Source organism: Theropithecus gelada, chromosome 4 (assembly GCF_003255815.1).
Source record: "Theropithecus gelada isolate Dixy chromosome 4, Tgel_1.0, whole genome shotgun sequence".
NCBI classification, from domain to species: domain Eukaryota; kingdom Metazoa; phylum Chordata; class Mammalia; order Primates; family Cercopithecidae; genus Theropithecus; species Theropithecus gelada.
This window is the reverse complement of record NC_037671.1, coordinates 6,772,396-6,789,394: the sequence shown is the minus strand read 5'-3', so window position 1 is coordinate 6,789,394 and position 16,999 is coordinate 6,772,396. Positions and strand designations below refer to the sequence as shown.

At 40.6% G+C, this 16,999-nt stretch overlaps 1 protein-coding gene across 4 annotated transcripts in view; it reads right to left on the bottom strand.

The window, feature by feature from the left end:
* PRPF4B (pre-mRNA processing factor 4B) overlaps nt 1–14,784 on the bottom strand; it is a 43,575-nt gene extending 28,791 nt beyond the window's left edge. For all 4 annotated transcript variants that reach the window (XM_025382907.1, XM_025382906.1, XM_025382908.1 and 1 more), the window contains exons 1-2: nt 14,521–14,784; nt 3,339–4,535 (exon numbers count right to left, since the gene is read on the bottom strand). In XM_025382907.1, coding sequence (XP_025238692.1) covers nt 3,339–4,535; nt 14,521–14,561 — 1,238 coding nt within the window. In that variant the 5' untranslated portion in view covers nt 14,562–14,784. The remainder of the gene's footprint in view (nt 1–3,338; nt 4,536–14,520) is intronic.
* Between the last annotated feature and the right edge of the window lie 2,215 nt (nt 14,785–16,999).

The following is a 16,999-nucleotide window of genomic DNA, read 5'->3' as shown; positions in this document are numbered from 1 at the left end:
GTCTCAAAAAACCAAAAACAATAGCTAGGTGTGGTGGCTCACACTCGTAATCCCAGCACTTTGGGAAGCTGAGGCAGACGGATCACTTAAGCTCAGGAGTTTGAGACCAGCCTGGGTAACATGGCGAAACCCTATCTCTACAAAAAATATAAAAATTAGACAAGTGTGGTGGCATGTGAATATAGTCCCAACTACTAGGGAGGCTCAAGTGGGAGGATTGCGTGAGTCTGGGAGGCAGAAGCTGCAGTGAGCAGAGATCATGCCACTGCACTCCAGCCTGGGTGACAAGAGTGTGACCTTGCCTCCAGCCTCCCCAAAAAACCCCACAAAAACCCAACTTTTCAACACTTATCACAGAAGTACCTTTCAGTGAGTTTTACTCGTTTAATGTGATATTTGTATTACAACAGGCCTTTCTACAGCTTAATTTTTCAAAACAGGTTTTGAACATTTCTTAATGTTATTCCAGCTTTGGACACAACTATTTAATCTGAACAGTCAGACTGTAAATAGGTTTGTCTCCATAATCAAATAATAACATTACAGTATTTTCCTAATTTATTATTATTTTTTTGAGACGGAGTTTAGTTCTTGTTGTCCAGGCTGTAGTGCAATAGTGCGATCTCGGCTCACTGCAACCTCCGTCTCCCAGCTTCAAGCGATTCTCCTGCCTCAGCCTCGAGTAGCTGGGATTACAGGCATGAGCCATCACGCCCAGCTAATTTTGTATTTTTAGTAGAGACAGGATTTCTCCATGTCAGTCAAGCTGGTCTCGAACTCCCGACCTCAGGTGATCCACCTGTCCCAGCCTCCCCAAAGTGCTGGATTACAGGCGTGAGCCACTGCACCCAGCCTTCCTCATTTAATAAAAACCTAAAAACACAACCTGTCTTGCATGTTTCAGCACAGTATACAGAACCCAAGAATCTTTCTCTGATCCAGCCAAAATGAGCAAGGTAGACTTTGACTCAGATCTGCAGTGCTTACTTCTTGGTAGTGCTTTCTTGATAGGGTCATCTGAGGAAACTCTTTTATTTAATCTGCTCGCCCACACGCACAGTCTCAAAGGCCAGTTAAAAAATATAAACGGGCCAGGCACAGTGGCTCATGCCTGTAATTCCAACATTTTGGGAGACCAAGGCAGGCGGATCACTTGAGGTCAAGAGTTCGAGACCAGCCTGGCCAACATGGGGAAACCTCGTCTCTACTAAAAATACAAAAAAAAAAAAAAAAAAAATTAGCAGGGTATGGTGGCACGCGCCTATAGTCCCAGCTACTTGGGGAGGCTGAGGCAGGAGAACTGCTTGAACCCGGGAAGCGGAGGTTGCAGTGAGCCGAGACTGCACCACTGCACTCCAGCCAGGCAAAAGAGCGAGACTCGGTCTCAAAAAAAAAAAAAAGAAAAATTAAAAAAAAAAAAAGAAAGAAAAATAAAGAAAATAAACATGTTCATCCTCACTAGCCATCTAAGAAATTTCGATTAAAACAATTTTTGGACTTTTTTTGTTTTAAGGGTGACAAAATACTATATGGTATCCTGGTAATAAAGATCTTCCTAAACTTTCCTAATAAAGTTTTAGGAAAAAGGGCAGTTTACGTAGTCAAAGAAGTAGAAATTGATCTAATCTCCTGGATGGAAATTTAGCAATAACTTTCTAAAATGTAAATGTACATACCCTGAGACTTTGCAAGTCCACTTTTACAAATCTATTCTATAAAGAAACCTCACACATAACCAATGGACATCTTTGCATATAATAGTGAAAAATTGGAACCAGCCTAAATTTTTCATCAGTTTCAACAGGAGAATGATACTGTAATACATCTACATTGAAATACCAGTTGCTGTTAGGCAGAATGAAAAAGAATCTCTATGTTTTGTCACAGAAATGTTTCCTGAAAAAAGCCACATGTGAATATGAATGACTCCAGTTTCATTAAAAAAAAAAAAAAAAAATTCCCTCATATCCATGTTATTGTCTGTGCAATGAAAGAGCTAAGAGAACATAAATTTCTAAGGAGTAGTACTGGAGAAACGAAAAGGGAGCCAATTTACAGGCTTATTTGGATTTCTCTTTAATAAGTATGCACCACTTCTGTAATTAAAAAAAAAATTTTGTTTCAAATACTCAGCTCTAGTCTTTAATAAACTCCTCAGAATTTGCTCTTCAAACTGAAAGCAAACTGAAAGACCACCAGGATAATTAAGAAGCACTTGAGATAACAGAATCAGTAAAACTAATAACTGCCTCCATCCAGGAAGCCAAAGGAAAAAGGGGCTATTTAATCACAGTGCCAACAAGACTCTCTTAAGACATAGCACTTGGAAATTAAATTTGAAATTTCTCTGAAAATATGATGACTTCACTTTCAGGGTCAGTTTGTATTTATACCCATTCACAGAAAATATTAATATGAACACAGTAAATGGCTACGAATTAATAACATCCTTACACAGTATAAGCCAATATTCTTTTAATAAGCAAAACCTGGCTGGCAATTTCATAATATGTAAATATTAAATATAAAAGATATTAAGAAATCAGTTTCTAAAGTAGTTTAAGTGGTATAAACGCTCCTCCTCCCTGCAAATACTTTCGTTCTATGATCCTAGGTAAATTATATAAATTATCTGATTCTATTTCTCCATTTATAAATTAGGTATGAGAGCCCCTTCACCTGATGAGTTAAGATAATCACATGAGGATTTATAAGAACTAAGACAATATATTATTCAAATAGTAGAAAATAATTTTTTATACTATTCTTCTTAAGCTTAAGAGGACTACTTGTCAACAATGAGATTATATGTATTACAAAATTTTCCATTTTAATTATACCTTGGCGACCAAAAAATGTTGGTATTGGTTTCTATTTATACTGTTAAAATTTAAAACTCATGCAAATACAAGAAAATGAACAGAATACAATCGTTAAACTGATTACCTTTCCCCCTTTTCAAAAAGTTTCAGCCTATCACTGTTCAATGAAGTAATAATCCTCTCTCTGCACGGTCCCAATGAAGATTTATCAGCCAAATTACATGGATTGAAAGGAGTGCCTTAGCAAACTAGGTATTAAATCAACAATGTGAAAAAAAACCCAATTCTATCATCAAGCTCAGTATTTGTTAAACACCTATAATTACAATACTCATTGACAAAAGTGCAAATATTAACATGGTTAATGGACTGGATTACTTAAAATTATGAAACTCGTCACTACTTCACTTATTTTTATTTTTACTTACTACTTCATTTTTAATTGTCCACAAGTTCTAGTTTTCCGTGTAAAATCTCATGCATTGGTAAAAAGCTTTAACATTTTGTAAACGTTACCTGGGAGAAGAAAGTCGTCTTCTCTCTGGTTCTCTTCGTTTTCTTTCTAAGGATCGGCTCTTGGCTCTTCTACCAGGAGACAGTGTTCGAGAGGGAGATTTGCTCTGCTTCGATCTTCTATCATTTAAAAGTGGAGACCTGCTTCTTCTTGATTTATCACGTGGTTTTGGAGACAAACTTCTTCTTTTAGGACTACGACCAGGTCTTCTACTGGGTGACCTATTTTCCTTCCCAGATGAGGCATCTTTAGAGGGAGATTTAATTGGCTTCTTTTCTTTATCAGTTTCAGACCGTTTTGATTTTCTCTCTTTGGACCGTGACCTTCCATCTTTGGATTTACCTCTTAAATCAATTGGGGATCTGGATTTTTTACATCGATCGCGACTTCTACCTTCATTTACAATTGGGGATTTTTTCCTATCTTTTGATTTACTTTTATCTTCAATTTTAACCTTATCATCAGTAGGAGATCTGGCCTTACCAATTTTCTCTTGAGATCGCCTTCTAAGGATAGGGGATTTTGATTTCCTTGTTTGATCTTGAGACTTACTTCTTTTGGATGGGCTTTTAGATTTTTTTCTCTCCTTTGACTTGCTCCTAGTTGTTTTCTCTTTAACAATTTCAATACCCCCCTTACTTTTCTTTTTATCAGACCTATGTCTAGTCCGTTCTTTGGATCTGCTTTTACTTCGTTTTTTTGTAGTATTTTTATTGTCCACAAGTTCAAGTTTCCCCTTTGTACTTGAAGATCTAGTACCAGACCTATTTCCATTTCTTGCCTTCTCATGAATCTCCCCTTCTTCTTCAGAGCCAGACTCATAACCTTGCAAAATGAGCCCCATACCAGATTGGACCTTTCCTTCCATTAACTCATTATCAAGTTCGGCCTTAATCAAGGCTCTCTGTTTTTCCAAGTCTTCTAGCAAAGCTAAATCATCAAGTTTAGTTCTTTTTGCTGGAGACATACCCTCTTTATCAGAAGCATCGATAACCTCTTTTCTTTTGTGTTTCTTGTGTTTATGCTTATGTTTATGTTTTTTATCCTTGTCTTCTTCTGAGGAATGTTTATGTTTCTTATGTTTACTTCTGTGTTTATGCTTCTTTTTTTTGTGACGACTGTGCTTATTTTGAGACTGGTCTTCTGATACTTCTCCATTTTCTTCGTTTACACTCTTTTCAGAATTAGCATCTTCCATCCTATAAATACATCAAACACACTTTAAAATCATATCATTTAACAAGTATTCAAAGAGTTATAACAAAATAACAGTAATGAGAAAATACATCTCAATGTAATACATGAAGTCAGTCACTAAAATTTTTTCGGAACAGCTTCACACATTTTATTTCAAAGAAGGTCTATGCAAGAACTGAGTTGGATAGTGACACAACTTTATTGTGTTTCTAATGGTTGAACTCACCAAAAGTATTAGAGGAAATCCCTAATGGAGTGAGCTTAAAAATTACAGGTTAGAGAAAAAGGGAAAAACAAACCAGGCACAGCAAAACCTCATTAACATTGATTTAGTTCAAGGAGCCACTCAGTAACTTAATTTTTAAACCAACATTTCTCACACATTAACAACCAAAGGGCCCATTTTCTTTTTTAGTAAGACTAATAACTATTAACATACACTGGAAGACTAATCTCTTTCTCCACTTGAAATTCATAAAACTTGGTGAGCGGATTTCATCTTATACCTTAAAAACAAAACAAAACTCTAGAGCCAATACTGAGCTATACCCAAAATAAGCACTCAATCAGTGTGCACTGGTAGCTGATACTGATGAAGGTGACAGTATAAACACATCCTCAAAAGTTAAATCTTCAAAGAGAACTAAACCAGAAGTTAGGACTCTAGATTTGTAGTTGCCACTAAGCAATCATATGACATTCGGTTGAACCACATGGAAGGGCCTTTTGTAAGTCAACATGTCTAATATCAGCAATTTAATATAGTTCAACCCAATATTCATTCAGCAAGTGATTTAATCTCTCTGAATTTCAAATGAGAACTCAGTTTCCCAAAATACATTCACGTTAACAGATGCTTTGGAAATAAATAATAAAGTGGGGGATTCTGTGCTTAAATGTTTGGCTTACGCTGAGTTAAAGAGTTTATGATTCTAAATTATTTTATCAAGTCTTTGGTGTTTAATAACCCCAGGTTAAATACTGGGTCAAAAGCATTATTTAACGTTCTCTTTAAAAGTTACTCCATAATAAACCATCATCCTAGAATATCAGACCAAAAGTGGCCTTAAATTATCTAGATTCAGGCCATCATACTATTTTTGGAGGAAGCTATGGTTTATTTTGTCAGGTCTCATATACTCCTATACTTTTAGTAAGTTTATCCTTTCAACCTAAGAATTCATCAGTCTACTTAGAATCTCTTTAACATTTGAAAAAACCTCACCAACTACAAGTAAGCATTAAGCCAAGTGGCAGGAAAACAGAGGTACAAGCCAGGTGCAGTGGCTCCCGTCTGTAATCCAAGCACTTTGGGAGGCTGAGGTGGGCGGATCACCTGAGGTCAGGAATTCAAGACCAGCCTGACTAACATGGTGAAACCCCGTCTCTACCAAAAATACAAAAATTGGCCAGACATAGTGGCACGTGCCTGTAATCCCAGCTACTCAGGAGGCTGAGGCAGGAGAATCGCTCGAACCTGGGAGGCAGAGGTTGCAGTGAGCCGAGATCGTGCCATTACACTCCAGCCTGGGTGACACAAAACCCAAAACCAGTATTTGCCTCCCTCAAAGAAATTAATATCTGGTGGTACATAACCATCAAATACTGGAGAAGTACAATGATGAAGACACGAATAGGGGCATTATGGGAACCCTGAAGGATCACCTAAACTCATTTTGAGAACAGTCAGGGACAGCGTTTTATAGATCACAGAAAGAAACCAATTTGTTAAGCAGGGACTTTCGGAGGACAGAAGAAATATTTACTGAGAAAGGACAGGGATTAAAAAATAAAGGTTAGCCCAGGCACAATGGCTCAGGTCTGTAATCCCAGCACTACGGAAGGCCAAGGTGGGAGAATCACTTGAACCCAGGAGTTCAAGACAAGCCTGGGCAACATAGTGAGACCTCATCTCTACTAAAAATCAAAAACATGAGCTAGGTGTGGCAGCGCAAACCTGTAGTCCCAGCTACTCAGAGGGCTGAGGTGGGAGGATTACTTGAGCCTGGGGGGTCAAGGCTGCAACGAGCCATGATGGCGCCACTGCACTCCAGCCTGGGCGACAGAGCAAGACCCTGTCTTAAACAACAACAACAACAACAAAAAACACGTTGAGTAACACTGCCCTGGAGAATGAGTAAGGAATTAACAAGAAGGGAAAAAGGGGCATTTCAGATAGAGAAAGACGGTGACAAAGGCAGTTATATATAGCAAACTTCAAGTAGATCAGTGTTGTGGAAGGCATTGAGGTTAAGATTCCAAGTGGAGCCAGGCGCGGTGGTGCACAACTGTAGTCCCAGCTACTCAGGAGGCTGAGGTGGAAGACCACTTGAGCCCAGGAGTTTGCAGGTGCAATGACCTATGACTGTACCACTGCACTCCAGCCTGGGCAACAGAGAGAACTCTCCATCTCTTAAAAAAAAAAAAGATTCCAAGTAGACAAAGTCTAGGAGATGACAAAATAGTATATGATTCTAGGAGTGGGTGGTTGAGAGAGAATTAAAGGTTCACTGGAGTCACAGAGGTCCACGAACTGCAAAAGTAGGTTGTCTAGCCAGGTCTCACAGTCTCGAACAAACTTGCTGGGAGAAGGGGTGGGGGACAGAGAGAATGGTGGTATGATTGAGAAGTTATTAATTAGTTGACAGCAATGAGGGGGAGTGAAAAACACACAGCCACTACAGGGTATCATACTCAAAGAACTTTGATTTTTGGATGTCACATTGCCAACTTCCATTTCTGGCAGGAAAAGGTATTTAAGAGATGTGCAGGAGAAGCTACGTTCTCTGGTGAAAGTCAGGTTTTAATTTGGGTTGACTTCTCTCTAATGGAGTATGAGAAGACACAGGACAAATAAAGTAGCGTTCTCTGGATCATTAATTTTTCTCAAAGAATTGGAAGAAGTGCAGTATCTTGGTATTAAAAAAACAACACCAGGCCATGTGCAGTGGTTCACATTTGTAACCCCACACTTTGGGAGGCTGAGGTGGGAGGATTCCTTGAGCCCAGGAAAATTCAGGACCACCTAGGCACCACGGCGAGACTCTATCTCTACCAAAAAATTTAAATTAACTGGGTGTGGTAGCATGTGCTTATAGTCCCAGCTACTCAAAAGGCTGAGGTAGGCTCACTTGAACCTAGGAGGGGATCACTGGAGTCCAGGAGTAAAAGGCTGCAGTGAATCATGACCACGCCACTGCATTCCAGCCTGGGCAACAAAGGAAGACCCCATCTCAAAAACAAAAAAACAAAACACCATCACTGCTTTATTATGGAAGGGAAAGAAGTCACATAGATTTCAGTAAAAAAGATTCCAACGCATTTTAACTTTGTTCTTTATACAGGCTATATTCTCATCCTTTTCCCCCAGAAATCTCCCATCCCATAATCCAGAAGGTCTCTTTTTCCTGAACCTTGACTTACAGGGGGAAAAGTCTGAGAAAAATTTAGGCTAATTCAAGTTATGAAGGTAGGAGAGTCTTTAAAGATTGAGAATTACCTTTAGGCATATAAAATCTAGTGCCCAAAGTACAAAATTCTAGTCACTAAGCTCAAATTCAAAATTACCTAAAGTTTTGAGTTTTAACTCAAGACTGTCCTCAAGACAAAGGATAGTCGAGTGGTTAAGCGTCTCTGGAGCCAGACTGCCTGGGTTCAAACCCCAGTTCCATTACTTACTAGTTGTGCGGTCTTGGCAAGTGATCCTCAGGAATCTCATCTACATGATGGAGAAAATAATAGTACCTACCTGAAAAGGTGTTATGAAGTTTACACAGTGAATATATGTTAAATGCTTATGACAGTGCCTAGCACAGACCAAGCCCCCTCCACCCACAAATAAGCTATTATTATTGTATAGATGCTAGATAAATATATTTATTTACAAAAATCCTGTGGAGCTGAAAGGACTGCTAATAAGAATGTTATTTTAAGGAACAGCATCAAAGAGCATAGATTCTGGAGTCAAAGTACCTGGTTTAAATGCTGCCTCCAACATGACAAAGCTATTGTAACCTTAGGCAAGTTGCTCTTCTGTGCCTCAGTTTCCTCAACTGTAAAACATGGGGAAATAGTACTGACAAATCATAGGGCTTACGAAAATTAAAGGAGGTCATAGTATAAAAGGCTGTCACACTAGGTGTTCAAGAAATTTCTCCCCATTTGAGACTTCTGAGGTTCAAGGGACTTGCCTAAGGTCACACATACAACAAACCAGTGAGGCGGCCAGTATTCCAAGTCAGTCAAAAGATCTTCCATTTGATTAAGATGCTTTAGAAGTCAGATTATGTCACTATTCTTTGTGAAACTTTATTGCTTTCTACCTTATTCAGAGCAAAAGGTCCTATACTTACAGTCCCAAAATCCCCAACACTCTAAACCTAACACTCTTCTCCCACGGTCACCCTACTCCAGCCACACCATGCTCCTTCAATAGGCATACTCACATCTCAGGTACGTGGTACCTGTTTCTCCTGCCAGGAACACTTTCCCCAGATACATGCATTCCTGGCTACCTTTGCCTACCTTAGGTCTTTGCTTAAACGTCACTTTCTCAAACAAGTTTTCCTGATCAATCTATTTTAAATGCAAAACCACCCCACTGCACACATACTTTCCTTCTGTGCTTAACATTTTTCTCCAAAGCAACTGTTACCACTAATATAATTATTGTTTGTCTCTACCTATCATATTGTAAGCACTCTTGAGCAGAATTTTCATTTTAGTTCACTGTTCTGTGTCTAAGGGCCTAGATTATCTAATCTATAGCAGGTGCTCAGTAAGTATTGTTTGTGTCAATTATATATTTAGAATAACATAAGGTCAGGCACAGTGGCTCACACCTATAAACCCAGAACTTTGGGAGGCTGAAGCAGGTAGATCACTTGAGGTCAGGAGTTCAAGACCAGCCTGGCCAACATGGTGAAACTGTCTCTACAAAAATACAAAAAACTAACCAGGTATAATGGCGGATGCCTGTAATCCCAGCTATTCCGGAGGCTGAGGCAGGAGAAGTGCTTGAACCTGGGAGGCGAAGGCTGCAGTGACTCAAGATTGTGCCACTGCACTCCAGCCTGGGTGGCGAACAAGACTCCATCTCAAAAAACAAACAAACAAACAAACAAAAAAAGCTGGGCACAGTGCCTCACACCTGTAATCCTAGCACTTTGGGAGGCTGAGGTAGGGGGATCATCTGAGGTCCAAAGCTCAAGACCAGCCTGACCAACATGGAGAAACCCCATCTCTACTAAAAATACAAAAAAATTAGCTAGGCATGGTGGCACATGCCTGTAATCCCAGCTACTCGAGAGGCTGAGGCAGGAGAATTGTTTGAACCTGGGAGGCAGAGGTTGTGGTGAGCTGAGATCATGCCATTGCACTGCAGCCTGGGCAACAAGAGCAAAACTCTGTCTCAAAAACAAACAAACAAAAAATATATAGAAGTTGCTTAAAGATGGTTTACATTATCTATTACAGACTTTTAGAACTTGAAAGTTAAGATTTTGCTTTGCTCAGTTTTATCTCCAGTGCCTCACACAGTGCACACACATAGCACACACCTATTTTTGAATGAGTGATACTCAAAATTACTTATATCTCATCAACCCCTCCCAAAGGAAAATCAGTTTTTTGAACCCTTATCTTTTTTAATGCTAACAAGTTACAAAAATCTTAGGAGTTTCACTAAAAATTCTCGAGAGTTTACCCATAGAGGAATCAACTTCTATCAAAAAAAAAAAAAAAAAAAAAAAAAAAAAAAATCTAGCTCCTAGAGCTTTTGGGAATCAGACATACATCCTGATGACCAGTATCACTGTAGAAGGGTCATTTCCATGAGTGACTAGTTTCCATTGTAAATTAATGAGTATTATCTCAAGAAATAATGAGTAGGTTCCTGCTAAAAATGTTACCAGCTTAGTACAATTAGGTTAACCTTAATTATAGCGTTTTCTTTACAGGGGCTAGGCATACAATGGATCTTCACCAGTCTCAGCTCATCTCTCAATGCAAATGTCACTAAAAGTAACAACTAAAGTCTGACCAGGTCAATCTGCGAAACTTGAAAGATTGAGTCAATGGCATGATGTATTACATACAATGGGCTTGTGCTAAAATAGCTAAATTAGGTTTATTATCAATGACTTTCTTATAAAGCTCAAGAAAAAGGTTTCCTGTTAAGATACCTAATGGTCCTCTTGGATAGTTTATACTGACAATAAATATAGGCCATATACATTTCATTTATATAAATTTACGCTTTAACATTACCATTTTACAATTTAACATCCCACATTTAGCCAAGTGGATGTGTATACCAACTTGGTCACAACAGGTTTATCACAAAATAAATATTTATTGAGAACCTATTGAGTGGATAACATTCTTCGGATCACATTATTTGGAAGCAAAGGTGAATGAGAAGTGCACACAACATGGGGCTACTTAACAGTATTTGTATATTTGCTTTATTAAGTTTTACCTTTTAAAAAAGTCAAGTCTTGAGGCATCCAGAACAATGAATGAAAATCATGGAACGCCTTTAAAATAATATAGTCACAGTCAGGTGCAGAGGCTCACACCTGTAATCCCAACACTTTGGGAGGCCGAGACTGACAGATCACCTGAGGTCAGGCGTTCGAGACCAGCCTGGCCAACATGATGAAATCCTGTCTCTACTAAAAATACAAAAATTAGCAGGGCATGGTGGTGCATGCCTGTAATCGCAGCTACTCAGAAGACAGAGACAGGAGAATCACTTGAACCCAGGAGGCAGCAGTTGTAGTGAGCTGAGATCGCGCTACTGCACTCCAGCCTGGGCAACAGAGACTCGGTCTCAAACAAATAAAATAAAATAAAATAAAATAAAATAGTCACCAATCACCAACCACCAGTGTTATTTTAACTTCCTCTTTCACATTTTTTTCCAAAGAATAATAGTCTTAGTGAATTTATTTGGTAGGCATTCAAAATATACAGAGACACAGAGAACTGATTGATTTAAATTTGTGTACGAATAAAGCCGTTTTTAAGCTAGACAGTTCTTTACAAATTTTTTTTAGTGATGAGCAAAGTGAACGCCACTGCTACTTTACCAGGAAAGTAATTAAGCCTATTTCTCTGACAAGTTAAAATGTATACATCTTTTAAGAAACTGGGTCTGGCTATGTTGCCTGGGCTGGATTCAAACTCCTAGGCTCAAATGATCCTCCTGCCTCAGACTCCCTAGTACCTGCAGCTCTTGAGCCCAGTAGTTCAAGAACAGCCTGGGCAACATGGGAAGACTCTGCCTCTACAAAAATATTTAAAAATTAGCTAGGCATGGCCAGGCACGGTAGCTCACGCCTGTAATCCCAGAACTTTGGGAGGCTGAGGCGGGTGGATCACGCAGTCAGGAGATTGAGACCATCCTGGCCAACAAGGTGAAACCCTGTCTCTACCAAAAATACAAAAATTAGCAGGGCATGGTGGTACATGCCTGTAATCCCAGCTACTCGGGAGGCTGCGGCAGGAGAATTGCTTGAACCAGAGAGTCCAAGGTTCCAGTGAGCCAATATCGTACCATTGCAATCTAGCCTGGAGACAAAGTGAGACTCCGTCTCAAAAAAAAAAAAAATTAGTTGGGTGTGGTGTTGCATACCTGTGGTCCCAGCTACTCCGGAGGCTGGGGTAGGAGGATCACTTGAGGTTGAGGCTACAGTGAGCCATGATAGTGTCACCGTACTCCAGCCTGGGTGACAAGAGTTCATGTTTCAAAAATAAATAAAATGAATAAAAAGAATTAATGTAGATATAAAAATCAGAATGGGTCCAAAAGACTAACTAGTCTTAAAACCTTCCCTCTGGTCCCTGCTTTGCCAAATCAGGTTTGAGAAATTAGGTCTCAATAAATTAGACACATCACATCAAAAAATGGATCTTTCTGGGACAGTGGAAAAAAGAAAAATAATTTCATACTTGAAAAGCAATTTAAAAAGAAGCCACATTGTACAGTGGGCGGCCCGACAGTTCAATAGTTAGCAGCAGGGCTTTAGAACCAGACTGCCTGAGTTTAAATGGGTGTGCCACTTAGGGTGACCTTGAGCAAGTTACTCAATTTCTCTGTGTTTCAGTTTCATCATCTTTAAAACAGGAAAATAAAAGCATCTACCTCTATAGGGTTGTTAAAAGAATTAAAGCCTTCAGGAAGCTTAAAAGCTACTTTTTATATTTATTCTTTCTAAATTTTCTATTTTGAATAGATTCCATATAACTGTAAACTACTCAGTGTTCTCTAAAGAACTGTTGTAGACACTATATTCAAGGACTCACTGTGAGCACCAGGCACAGTGTTTGCTTTCATACCAAATGGTTATCGTCTTTGTTAAATACTTTCAAACTACTGAAAGTGAGACATATACAGACCAAATATTCCATTTACACCAAGTGTTCTGTGGGGAAGGGAAGGGAAATTAAAGACTATCTCTGTTATTCATACAGTAGAGGCCTGAATATGTATTTTTAAAATTATTAAGTCTAATATTTGAAAACAGTATGCGAATAAAATACGACTAACCCACTCCTCGAAATGAATCTCAAACATCCCTCAAATCAAATAAATGGACATAATACTATAGAAATTTTCAGATTAGTAGAAAATGTAACCACATAGCATGAGATCTACACTGTATTGGCATAAACACTGTAACTGTGCCACACAATGAACTCGGTGAGAAACAGTAAGAGGTTAAAGCTAGTTTAAAACTTCAGAATCCATTTGTTCTCTGCTAAGTCAAATTATAAAAATAATACAGCAGTTTTGAAAAGCCCTTAGTTAAAAATTCCGTTTTTCCGCCTAGCTGAGTAATGCAGATGATTGAGGAGCCCAAAACTGGACGCACAGCAATTAAGTGTCAGGTTGTCTGGTGGCAAAGATTTCTCCTATCGCTCAGTCACAACTTGCTGGGAGACTATACCTCTTTCTAAGATGGCTGGAAACAGATGAGACAGTGCAGATGCAAAAAAAACGGTCGCTATAGGAACATTGCCGTAAAATCCATTCTCTCTATTATGGTTCTTGTTTGAGTTTTCCTAACATAGACATGAAGAGCAAAATACTGCTTTTAGTTAACCAATGGTTAACCTTGCAGCATACACACGTATTTTTTTTTTTCATTTTTCATTTGGCCGCATGGATTCTTATATTAGCTTAATTATAGATATAAAGTGGTTTGGCAGTAGCTAGCAATTCCCACTACTCCTTCCACTCGTCCTCGTCCTCCTAAAGGGTTATAAACTCAAGCAAAAAAAACAAAAAAAAAATGCCAGGCCTCAAAACCAAAGACTCTATCTCACTTTGCCTCAAGTTTGCAAGTTGGTAAAAAAAAAGCTGCCGGCAGGCACTCAAAAAAACAAAACAAAACAAAACAATACTGGGTGACTGCTGGACTAAAGAATACAAGGTGACGAGATCAAGTATCCTGGTAGCCACAGACTAGCTCTGGGATGGCCAGAGAGTGTGACCCCACCACCTCCGCTCTCTGCTTTCAGGTCCTAAACTGACACCAGTAAAAGGACGACTGGGGGTACCGCAAGAGGAAGAAAAGACTTCGGGCTTGCCCCGCCTGCTGCCACTGACCCTCGTGTCCCCAACACCGATGCCGCTAAGAGCCGCGGCCAGGGAGCTTAGATGGGTCCCCAAGGGAGGAATGGGAAAGCGCGACCTCACTGCCGCCACGCGCACCGGACCTGTAGAGGCCGCTCGCGCCTACGCCTCCCGGGGCAACGACGCGCTGCAGGCCGCGGCCGCCTTCACCCCAGCAGCCGCGGCCTCTGGGAGAAGGAAGCTCGAAGGCCGCCTGCTCCCCATGCCTCCCACCCCACAACGAATCGCGCCGGAAAAGGCAAAGTTTGACTCTCGCCGTTAGGCCCGAACTTTCCCGCCCGCCCGTGCAGCTCCCACTCGGCCGTCCCCGGGCTCCAGCCTCTGGCCCACTCACAGAGACTACTTACTCTGTCTGCTCCCGCAGCGACTGGGTCTCCGCGGCGGCCATCTTGAACTTCCTGACTCCTCGGCGGCGGTGGCGGCGGCTCCCGGACGGTGGAAGGTAGTGGAAGTGGAAGAAGAAGGAAAAGAGCTGCCGCGCATGTGCTGACCGCGTAGGGAAGTGCGGGGTTCTGAGTCCGCGCTAAGAATCCGGATATGAAACCTTGCGTCCCGGGACTGGCGCAGGGCGTAGTGTCGCAACTTCCGGGAGCATGGTGGGCGGGGCTGCTGAGGATTGAGGGCCGTGTCAAGCTTGAGCTCTTTCGTCAGTGCTAGAAATGGACGTTTAGTTATCGAAGCCTGCTGACGAGGGGAGCCAACAAGAGAGGGATGTCGGCATCGGGTATGCGGTTCCAAGAACTGATTGGCTATGGAGACTGGAAGTTGGGTGAAAATTCTCATAAACTCGGGCAAACGAATTGATGATTTTTCCCTGGTCGGTGTTAAGAGACACAGTAAATGCTTAACCATCTCGCTGGATAGCTCAGCTGAAGTGGCATTAGCTTCCCCGGGAAGTGTGTAGAAAGGCGTTTTAAATACTGTAAATTAGGGTTGTACCTCGAACGTAAATATCTTTTAATGTGGAACTGTTACTGTATTTGACACATCTTTTCAACTTTTACATAGTTCAAGGGTGACATGATTCAGGAGTCGTTCAGTTCGTTGTTTCCGTAATTGGAACGTGTAATGTTTTTTGGCCCAAGTTGCTTTATGTGATTTTGTTTTTTTCTATAACGACGCTGCAGTAATGGGGTAGAATGGAATATTGTAGGGAAAACATTTACTGGCTCTTGGAGAGCTCTCAATACCAATTAGGTTCTTTAATTCCTCTTTTAAAAAAATTTCTCGGCCTGGCGCTGTGGCTCACGCCTGTAATCCCAGCACCTTCGGAGGCCGAGGTGGGCGGATCACCTGAGGCCAGGAGTTCGAGACTAGCCTGGCCAACATGGTGAAACCCCGTCTCTGTTAAAAATACAAACAATTTAGCCGGGCGTGGTGGCGCGCGCCTATAATCAATTCCAGCTACTCGGGAGGCTGAGGCAGTTGAGAATCGCTTGAACCCGAGAGGCGGAGGTTGCACTGAGATCACGCCACTGCGCTCCAGCCTGGGCAACAGGGCAAGATTCCATTAAAAAAAAAAAAAAATCCATACTTTAGAACCTAGAAGCAGCGTGACGATCACTTTCATTCTTGTAATCATCTTAGTTTGCCTTTGTCCTAGAAAATTGAGTTCGGAATCTCCAGGCTCCATACATATCTCTTGATTTCCAGGGGAGAAGGGTTTCAAATGTTGTTACAAAATGTCTCTTGCTGCCTGAATTCCCAACGTTTTGAAATGTTAGGGCCAGGCGCGGTGGCTCAGGCCTGCAATCCTCTAGCACTTTGGGAGGCCAAGGCGGGCAGATTGCCTGAGCTCAAGAGTTCGAGTTCAGCCTGGACAACATCGCGAAACCCTGTCTCTACTAAAAATACAAAAAATCAGCCGGCGTGGTGGCGCCTATAGTCCCAGCTACTCGGGAGGCTGAGGCAGAATCGCTTGAACCCGGGAGGCGGAAGTTTCAGTGAGCCGAGATCGCGCCATTGCACTCCAGCCTGGGCAACAAAAGCAAAAACTCTGTCTCAAATAAAATAAGTAAATAAATGAAATAAACTTAGTAAACTATTTTAAAATAAATAATGTGAAAATTAACAGTGTATGTAGTAGAACTGTGAGAGATCTCATCTTGGAAACAGAGTGATATACTTGAAGGCAAAAGATTGGATTAGGTACTATTAACACGTTTTACACATGAACAAACTGACACCAAGAGGTAAAGTAATTTGCTTATGATGATTGAGTTCCCAAGTACCAAGCTGATTTTTGAACTAAAATCTGACTCGAAAATCTGCTATTTTCTTATCAGGCTGCTTCCTACAAGAATATAACCTCGCTTAGTATCTACTTACAGAGCATCCACCTTCACAACTCTTTGGCATTCAAATGTTTGTTGAGTAGCGGTAGTAGAGCACTACGTTCCAATCGGAAAATGCCTTATTTTTCCTTGTTTGCAGGAGCCTATTATAAATAAATGCCTTGTTTTCGCTGTGTCTCTTGTTGTCGAGAGCTCAAGCTGGTCTCAGTTTCTACAACCACAGTATTATCTCCCAGGTCTCCTTCTGCCCTATGTATATTGCAGTTATGCTTTACGTGGAGATGAAGCATCCTAAGAGTGGGGAAGGATATATGGGGCCGGAACAATAAGCGCTGAAGCCAGATTGTGACTAAAGTTGGTATTTGAACAAACCAAGTCTTTTTTTTAAAGAGCATGGTAAAAACTAAGTTTCAAAAATCGATGCTGGCAAAAATTTCCTTGAAAAAATTCTCACCAAGTTCAGTTGCAAGGTGCTACCTGGGGAATGAAATAGATTTGTCAAGGACACACCTAAAACTATATTACTGTTGTA